We start from the raw sequence: 8,990 nt of genomic DNA on the forward strand, positions 1-8,990 counted from the left end.
ACTTGTAATTCAAAAAGCAAAAAGGCTAGCAATCAAATCAAAACAGCATTGGGAACAAGAACAAGCAAGGAAATTAAGTGCATGGAGCAATCAGGTGAGATAATTTCTCACCTGAATGCTTTAGTTTTGCCACTTTAGAGTTATGACCGTACCTCTAAACTAAATTCCCATTTCAGAAAAGGATTCTATGAACAGTGAATACTGTAAGGCATACAAAACACATTAAAAAAGCCTAGCCCAATAACTTAGCAATAAATGTGCCATGTCTAACTTAAGATATCAGTTCACTCATGAATCAATTTCCTATTTATTTAATTTTTAAAACATTGAAATCAAATCATAGAAAAGTCGACTTGTGTTCAGCATCGAAGCTGAAACATTGAATCATTACACCCATAAATGACTGCAACATTTCCCCCTGTATACCAGTCAAGTAGATGAATCTTTATAAAGAAAGACATTTATGAAAGACAGAAAAATTGAAAACACATTTTTTAAAAGTCTATTTTTCCTCAATACAATTTTACTCCAATATTATAAGAATCACATACCTTAAAGTGTGAGACAAAGCCAATATGCCAAGTACGAAAAAATACATGGATAGGAGCAGATTGATGTACTCTTGAGAAAATATCTGAAAACAAAAATTGTGGCAATAAGTTTAAAAATTCAGCAATAAGCGAGTTTGGTATTCCAACTGCGCATGCCCAGATCATAGGTCATTCGCGATAAACAGCTGAGCTGCTGTGTGTATACAGACCTGTGTTTCATCCGTAGTCATGATCGAACCCGGGTCTCCGGCGTTGAAAGCGCTGTTGAATTGCTACTGGAGTTAGATAATGTAGAACAAGTGCGAACGGGTGATCTCACTACCGTCCCCTCCCGGGTGTCCCATCCCTGTTCGGGGGGGGTCAAAAATGTCCTGGGAGACGGAACACCGGCCCGGAGCAGTGGCGGCCCCAGGCTTACAGCCAACGCTAACTTCAGCACAACTCTGCTCCAACTCCTGAGGAATCCGTTCCCCGACGGGCCGGGGACTGTCAGTTGCACCTCTCGCCTTATCCAGTGGCTATCGATTAACTCCCTCGGTGCCGGCGAACGCGGAGCACCAGTCATAAACGGGGATACACACAAAATGCTGCAGTAACTCAGCGGGTCAGGCAACATCTTTGGAGAAGGGTCTCGACCCGAAACGTCACCTATTCCTTTTCTCCAAAGATGCTGCCCGTCCCGCGGAGTTACTCCAGCACATTGTGTCTACCTTCGGTGTAAACCAGCATCTGCAGTTCCTTCCTACAGAGGGTTGCCTGTCTGCGGGTAAAGGCGAAGCTGGGACTGGGTGCGGCGGCGCTGCTGCTCCGGGCCCACGGGGAGGGAGAGGAGCTGGACCAGGGGCAAGGACTAGGCCGCAGCCTCGGCCTCTAACTCCCCCGGCTCCAAGCCGCTCTGCCTGTCCCCTCCCACAGCCCCCGCCTCAAGTACAAATTCATTGCCGATGTGGAGAAAATGGGGCTGGCGGTGGTTTACATCGAGTACGGGGGAGGGGAACTCGTTATCGCAGCTTCACTGCAGGTCCCGGACACCCGGTTTCCATAAGAACTCCCTGGCACTAGGACAATCTCTCCACCCCCTCCCCGGACTGGAGGGAGGGACTGGGGGACATTGCCCGCCTCTGCAACCAATGTGCAAACTCCGGAACTCTCCGCGGAATGTTAAACTAAACACATCTGTGAGCAAAACACAAACCCGCCTTTTCTCTCCCCCACCTCTCCAGTTTCTCCCCTTCTCCCACTCGCATCTGCCCCCCCCCCCTCTCTCTCTCTCTCACTGTTACACTCCACACCCCCGTTCGCTTTTTCCCCCCCGCGAATGACCTTTGACAAATCCCATGATTCCTTGCGTTTTTCGGAATACCAAACTCGTTTATTACTGCTACAAATTAGGATAACAAATAAAGTTCAAAGTACATGACTGAAAGATACACTAATCTGAGGGCTGAGCATCCAAAAAGGAAAAGTATGCAAAATAAACTTACTTTGAAAAAAAGATAAAGGCCAAACAGTGTACAGCTAGCAATGATAGGAAACCTGGCTGCATCTCGACTTGTAATGGTCTCAGGCATATCACAGGAATTCTGCAAATGTAAAGTAAGTGAGTGTTAAGAATACAGTGTTTAATATTTAGGATAATCAGACAGCTTGATTTGAGAGAATGTAATTGGAACACAGAGTATTTTTTCCTCACCAGGCATTACTATTACATTTTACAGAATCTCATAGAGGGTGCCCTCCATACTTGTCAATTCCACATCAATTCAGAATAATGGAGCCAATTCCGTTTCCTTGCCTTGTCATCATAATCCTGCATATTCCTTCCTTTCAGATGTTTATCCACATCCATTGGAATCTGAAGAAAATGCTGGAGATGGAGGATGTTTCACGTCGGGACCCTTCTTCAGATTGATAAAATGTAAAAAAAAATAAAAATGAACTGCAGGTAAAGTCTTTCCCAAAGATAGACAAAATGCTGGAGTAACTCAGCAGGTCAGGTAGCATCTTTGGTGAAAATGAATACTTGACGTTTCAGGTCAGGATCCTTCTTCAGACCAGACCCAAAACGTCACCTACCCATTCACCCCAACCCAAAACGTCACCTATCCATCTTCTCCAAAGACGCTGCCTGACCGTGTCTATCTCTGGCATACAACAGCAACTGCAGTTAATTTTCATTCCATTTGAATCTCCTCCACTGCTACCCATGTACAGTGGATGCTGCACCTTAACCATATACTTTACAAGAAAGGATTCATCAAATCATTTCGTTATTTTGACATTCACACATGCACCCCAATCCATGACTCTTGCACTGTTTCTTTCTGTCCAGATCCTAGAAGTTACAATGCTCAGTTTGTGGCCAAATCAGCATTTTGTTAAAGTTCATCATGATTTATAAAACTCATTGATGACAATCCAAGTAGTTCAACATGGACTGCAGATCTCTTTACCAAATATCTGCATAAACATTAAACATAATCAGTGGCGGACTTTTGACAGGCAACGGAAGCCATTCAACCTGTTGTTGATATTTGATGCGTTTAAAGTAAGTAGAAATGGTGCAGCGGATGCTGAAAGACTGGCATTCAAGGGATGTTTACTAACCAGACCTTCTCAAACATGGCAGCATGAGAAGGCAATCTTCAAAGAGCAGCTTCGTTGGGAAATTAGCTAGAGGCACACAATGGGTTGCTGCTGGTGGGAAGATAAGGGTATACTGGTAAAAAGGCAGATCTACAATCTGGAGGCCAACTTCATTCAGGGTGTTAACTTGGTAGGAAACTATAGGAGTAGTCTTCAGTCAGCGGAAATACTATACATGATTACAATCAAGATGTCGACCATGTACATGATAAGGGGAATAAAGATGTGCAAAATGGAATCCTATGAAATCAAATTAAAGAGAGTTTTAAGCCCGATGTTTAGCCTTTTTTTCACGCTCATTGCCATAGTAGTGGCTTGGCTACAATACAAGAAAAAAACTCTCAACTTTTTGTTCTAAATTTTGTTTGAGATTTAAATGTGACACAAAATGACTTTGAAAATGGACAGTATGTGCTAGGACCTTGCCATTACTTACTTTGTAGTAAGGCGTTCAGTGAGCAATTTCAAGATGCTATCACAGTCAGTTCTAGTGTGAAATTTCACTGTGCAAATAAGATACATGGGGCCAGCATAAATAATCCTAAACTGTAAAAAGAAAACATAGGAGTCAGGAAATCGTCATGAGGAGCTCTAGACAACCCAATGATGTGGTACCTATTAACTTACTGTATTTCATTTGCAATGAACATCCAATCCCTGTGTTAACCAAATACTGACAAAGTTTATCTTTTTCTCTAATGTTTTTTGGGGGGGGGGGGGGGGGGGATATTAATGTGAATGGATGTTTGATAGTCAACACAAACTAAAGGGTCTGTTGCCATGCTGTTTATGACCAACCACAAGCGGAGAGGGAGAGGGAGAGGGAGAGGGAGAGGGAGAGGGAGAGGGAGAGGGAGAGGGAGAGGGAGAGGGAGAGGGAGAGGGAGAGGGAGAGGGAGAGGGAGAGGGAGAGGGAGAGGGAGAGGGAGAGGGAGAGGGAGAGGGAGAGGGAGAGGGAGAGGGAGAGGGAGAGGGAGAGGGAGAGGGAGAGGGAGAGGGAGAGGGAGAGGGAGAGGGAGAGAGAGAGGGAGAGGGCTTTGAATATGCCACATTGGAGTATTTTGTGTCGTTCTGGTTGACCAATTGCAGAAAATTACAGAAGCTTTGGAGAGCATGTATAAGAGTTTAAGGAGGATGTTGCCTGGATTGGAGTGTATTAGCAATAAGGAGAATTTGGAGAAACTTGGATCATTTCCCGCGAGCATCGGAGGCTGAAAAGAACTGATACACATATCTAAAGTTGTGATGCATAGCTTGAATTATGCCTGAATTTTATTTTCATTAGGTGGATTGGTATTCTGGAGGCGATGGCAAATTTTCTCACTGTTGTTGCTCATTTTCTAAGATTTTACATACCTATCTAGCTGGGGTGCAACATTAAATATTAGCACAGAGTTTAGTTCAGCGCCTTTGTTTATGTGGAAACATACCCCAATCATTGGCTTGTCCATATATGATTTGACATGGACCTCAAGGAAGATTGGAGTGACTTTGCTTCTGGAGAAAGGGCAATAGAGTGGGTGGTTTTCACTTGTCTGATTGATTACCTCCATTCCAGCAAGAATGCTTACTGCAAATTAAGTGTTCGATTTTCTGGAGAGTTTAAGTCAGAATGAAGGCACAGCCTTGTTTGATTCCATTTTACATTGCCCTTGGGTCTGCAATGAGGTGGAACTTGTGCAGAAAGGCTCCAGGTACCACCAGGGGGCACCGCACAATGTCAGCCTCGTCAACAGTCTGTCTGTCTTTTCTTTGTTATTTTTAGTGTGTTTTAAAAGTTTGTGTTAATGTTCTCTGTTTGTCTTATGTGGGGGTGGGGGAGGGGTCAGGGAATTTTTTTTTAAATCTCTTACCTTGCTGGAGATGCGATTGTTTTCCAGATCATATCTCCGGTCGCTCTGCGGCCTAACATCATGGAGCTGGAGGCCTTGCTCGGGATTGACTTTGTGCCCCACCCTGGGGCCGTGGACTTACCATCGGATCCGATCCCTTGCCTGGGATCGACGCTCCAACTGCGGCCTGTGAACTTCGACATCGAGAGCTCGCAGTCTCAGGTAGATGTCGGGAAGCTCCAACGACGCAGAAGGTTCGACCAGCCCTGACCCGGGGTCAGATCGCCCGACGTGGGGGAGCGGAGACACCCCCCCGATATGGAGCTTGATCGCCCCGACGTGGAGGGCCTGAACGCCGCCGGCTACGGGAGCCAAGATCGCCCCGTCAACGGAAGGCTCGAACGCGGGAGAACTAAGGGAAGAGATTGAACTTTTTTTTTGCCTTCCATCACAGTGAGGGATGTGGAGGAGTCACTGTGGTGGATGTTTATGTCAAAATTTATTTTATGTGTCTTGTGGATTAAAATTTGAAATTAAAAAAATACTTAAAACTCATCTGCTATTATTATCAGCTAACTGGTTTGAATGGGCTAAAATTAATTGGATTCCAAGACTGCCACAAACTAGGTTAAAACTTGCATCTCCCCACAGAGACGAGTTGTATTTCTTGGAAGCACAGACAAGCAATACAGTGACTTAACTAATAAAGGCAGCCCTCGGGTTAGGGTTCCATTCCCGACAACTGTCGGTAAGCTAATTTCTACTCAAGTCAGTAATGTCCAGTTGTGTCTATTGTAACCCTTATCCTACTGCTTAGACATACACCTTATATAATTATTTCAGGAGATACACAGACAATAGCAAGTCCTGGAACACATTGCCAGTTCAGGTGGTTGAAGCAAATACTTTAGCAGCATTTAAAAGCGTGAGAAAGGAGGGATATGGGTTACGTACAGGTACATATGTGATGGCCTTGGCATCATGTTTGGCATGGACTGTGGGCCACAGGGCCTGTCTTGTGCTGTACTGTTCTATATTCAATAATTATGCTAACATTACCCCATCATCCTATACCCAGTCAATGATGAATGCCATGAAACATTTTGTTACTAGCTTACAAATTGCTTCAAAAGTGCGGGATAATTTGTACAAAGTCAGATTTCTGTAAATTAAGTCATTGGTAATCCAGCAAGCCCGCCTCACAACTCCAGTGCCTGGGTTCAACTTTGACCCCCAGTGCTGTCAGTGGGAAGTTTGCATGTTCTCCTGTGCCCCAATGGGCTTCCTTCAGTTGCAATTTCTTCCTCCATACCAATGACATGCCGGTCAGTTAATTGGCAAATGCAAATTGTCCATAGCGAGCAGCTGATCTTGGGGGAGTTGACAGGAAGTGGAAGAACCCCCAATTATTACTCTCTGCAATTTTACTTCATTCATACAATTTACTTTGTGACTAAAGTTGAATCTGCATTTATCACTAGATCTATGCAAACTCTAACTGCACATTATTTACATAAAACTGTCATGTGAAAGTCATTATTTTAAATAATTTGTAGCCAATCGTTCCTACCACTTGAACTTGTGCGTAGCTTTAATTTATCCAAAAGAGTCAACATTTTAAACCCCCAAATTTATTTTAGCTGTCCACAACTTCCTTAGCCTTCCCATATAACCATAATTACAGGAAGCACTGATGCAAATATTTTCTGCACATCTTTATGGCCTTCATGTCCTACAAGAACTTATTCCAGGAAAAAGTGCTGGGATAACTCAGCAGGTCCACATGCGGAGGATTCTGACATGTCTTAAGAGATGCTGCGTGATCAACTGAGTTACTCCTACATTTTGCAATTTTGTTTTGTAAAAGAGCATTTGCAGTTCTATTTACCCGAGTTATTCAAGCACTTTGTTCCTTTTTTTGTAGGCTATCTGCAGTTTCTTGTGCGCTCCAACGTTGAGTCCTGAAATGTTAAGGGCCCTGTCCCACCCTTCCTCTTTCAGCTTTCCTCCTCTCCCCAGGTTCCCCCCTCCCCTTACAATCAGTCTGAAGAAGGGTCCCGACCCGCAACTTCTCCTATCCATGTTCTCCAAAGATGCTGCCCAGTTACTCCAGCACTTTGTGTCCTTATCTAAACCCTGCCCAGCTGAGGTAAACATCCCTCACCTACTCTTGGCTTCAGCATTACATATTTTTTAATCGCTGGCCACAAGATATAAAGGTGCATGCGTTCGGCCGGATAGTCCCTGTGCCCCTGCCGTGCAGACATGGTAAGCGGGCCCGCCGCACCTTACCTTGGACTTGGCGCAGTTCACCGAACGCAAGGCCCCAAAGAAGATGGGCAGCAGCGCCATGATCACCAGGCTTCCATAGGCGACGGCCGTCCCCTCGGGAGTCGCCACGAACTTGGCGGTGGCATTGGCGGCCTCCTGGGTGTCGTTGAGCGTGACATTGAGCGCACTGTCGGTGATAGCCGGGCCGCCCGTCTCCGCCATGTTCGCTCGCTGACAAGAGTCTTGTCGAAAGGCCACGTTTCCTTCACACCCGGCAGCGGACGTGACGTCGGGCCGCCCGGAGGCCGCGTCACCGCCCTAGCAACCGGCTAAGTGCCCATAGCAACCGCCCAGGCACAATTGCCTCTTTGACAACAAAAGGTACCTCTCTCTTTCTTTTGATAGCTGTCTGGTTATGCTTTCAAGTCAAGTCAAGAGAGTTTATAGTCATGTGTCCCAGATAGGACAATGAAATTCGTGCTTGCTGCAGCACAACAGAATATTGTAGGCTTAAATACAGATCAGATCAGTGTGTCCATATACCATGGAATTATATATATATACACACACATATAAATAAACAGATAAAGGGCAATAGGCTGTTATAGTTCAGAGTTTGTTGGAAGTTGTGTTTAATAGTCTGATGGCTGTGGGGAAGAAGTTGTTCCTGAACCTGGATGTTGCAGATTTCAGGCTCTTGTACCTTCTACCTGATGGCAGCGGAGAGATGAGTGAGTGACCAGGATGGTGTGGGTCCTTGATGATGTCGGCAGCCTTTTTGAGGCAGCGACTGCGATAGATCCACTCAATGGTACAGAGGTCAGAGCTGATGATGGACTGGGCAGTGTTTACAACTTGTTGCAGCCTTTTCCACTCCTGGATGCTCAGGTTCCCGTACCAAGCATTCATTCATGCATACATGAATACATACTTGCCATTTCTTACAGTGAGGTTGCAATAGGATATCTGAGCCATGGAAATTAAATCAATAATCTTATGATTAATCTAAATACCTCTAAACCAGACAAGAAACATTTTAGAAACAAAAACTGTAGATGCTGGTTTACAAAAGGATAAGATGACTGCCCATTCCAATGGAAACAGCCCAAAAGTGCTGCAACTGTACACTATAGAAACAAGGACCTGCTGATGCTGTTTTACAAAACAAAGAAGGCAATTTGACTGTCTGATCCCATGGAAAAAGCCGCAATGTGCCTGCATCTGTACACTGCAGAAACAAGGAATTGCTGATGCTGGTTTACACAAAAAGACACTCAGCTGGTCAGGCAGCATCTCTGGAGAACATGGATCTGTGAAGTGTCAGGTTAAAGACTGTTCTGCAGCCTGGCTCTGCTTGACCCGCTGAGTTACTCCAGCACTTTGTTCTTTTTATTAAGGGCATGAAGTTCATAGGTCTCATAACTATTCTATAAATATACAACACGACAGGATTTGGGGGCAACTACTCCAGTGGTTGGAATCATACCTCACACAAAATTAAGATGGTTGTGTAATAACAAGGAACTTCAGATGCTATTTTCCAAGGAAACACAAAACACTGAGTAACTCAGTGGTTCAAGCAGCATTTCTGGAAGACATGGATATGTGATGTTTCGGGTCAGGTATGGTCGAGTGTACAGGAGTCAACCATCTTTGACTGACCATCCTTCTACCATGGTCAGAAGTGGGA

General features: G+C 44.8%; 1 protein-coding gene across 2 annotated transcripts in view; it reads right to left on the reverse strand.

Annotated features, from left to right (window-relative positions):
• hm13 (histocompatibility minor 13) overlaps nt 1–7,588 on the reverse strand; it is a 39,518-nt gene extending 31,930 nt beyond the window's left edge. For both annotated transcript variants that reach the window (XM_033041820.1, XM_033041819.1), the window contains exons 1-3: nt 7,322–7,588; nt 2,036–2,134; nt 552–634 (exon numbers count right to left, since the gene is read on the reverse strand). In XM_033041820.1, coding sequence (XP_032897711.1) covers nt 552–634; nt 2,036–2,134; nt 7,322–7,522 — 383 coding nt within the window. In that variant the 5' untranslated portion in view covers nt 7,523–7,588. The remainder of the gene's footprint in view (nt 1–551; nt 635–2,035; nt 2,135–7,321) is intronic.
• Nucleotides 7,589–8,990: the final 1,402 nt, after the last annotated feature.

The sequence above is a fragment of the Amblyraja radiata genome, chromosome 23, assembly GCF_010909765.2.
Source record: "Amblyraja radiata isolate CabotCenter1 chromosome 23, sAmbRad1.1.pri, whole genome shotgun sequence".
In the NCBI taxonomy this organism is placed as follows: domain Eukaryota; kingdom Metazoa; phylum Chordata; class Chondrichthyes; order Rajiformes; family Rajidae; genus Amblyraja; species Amblyraja radiata.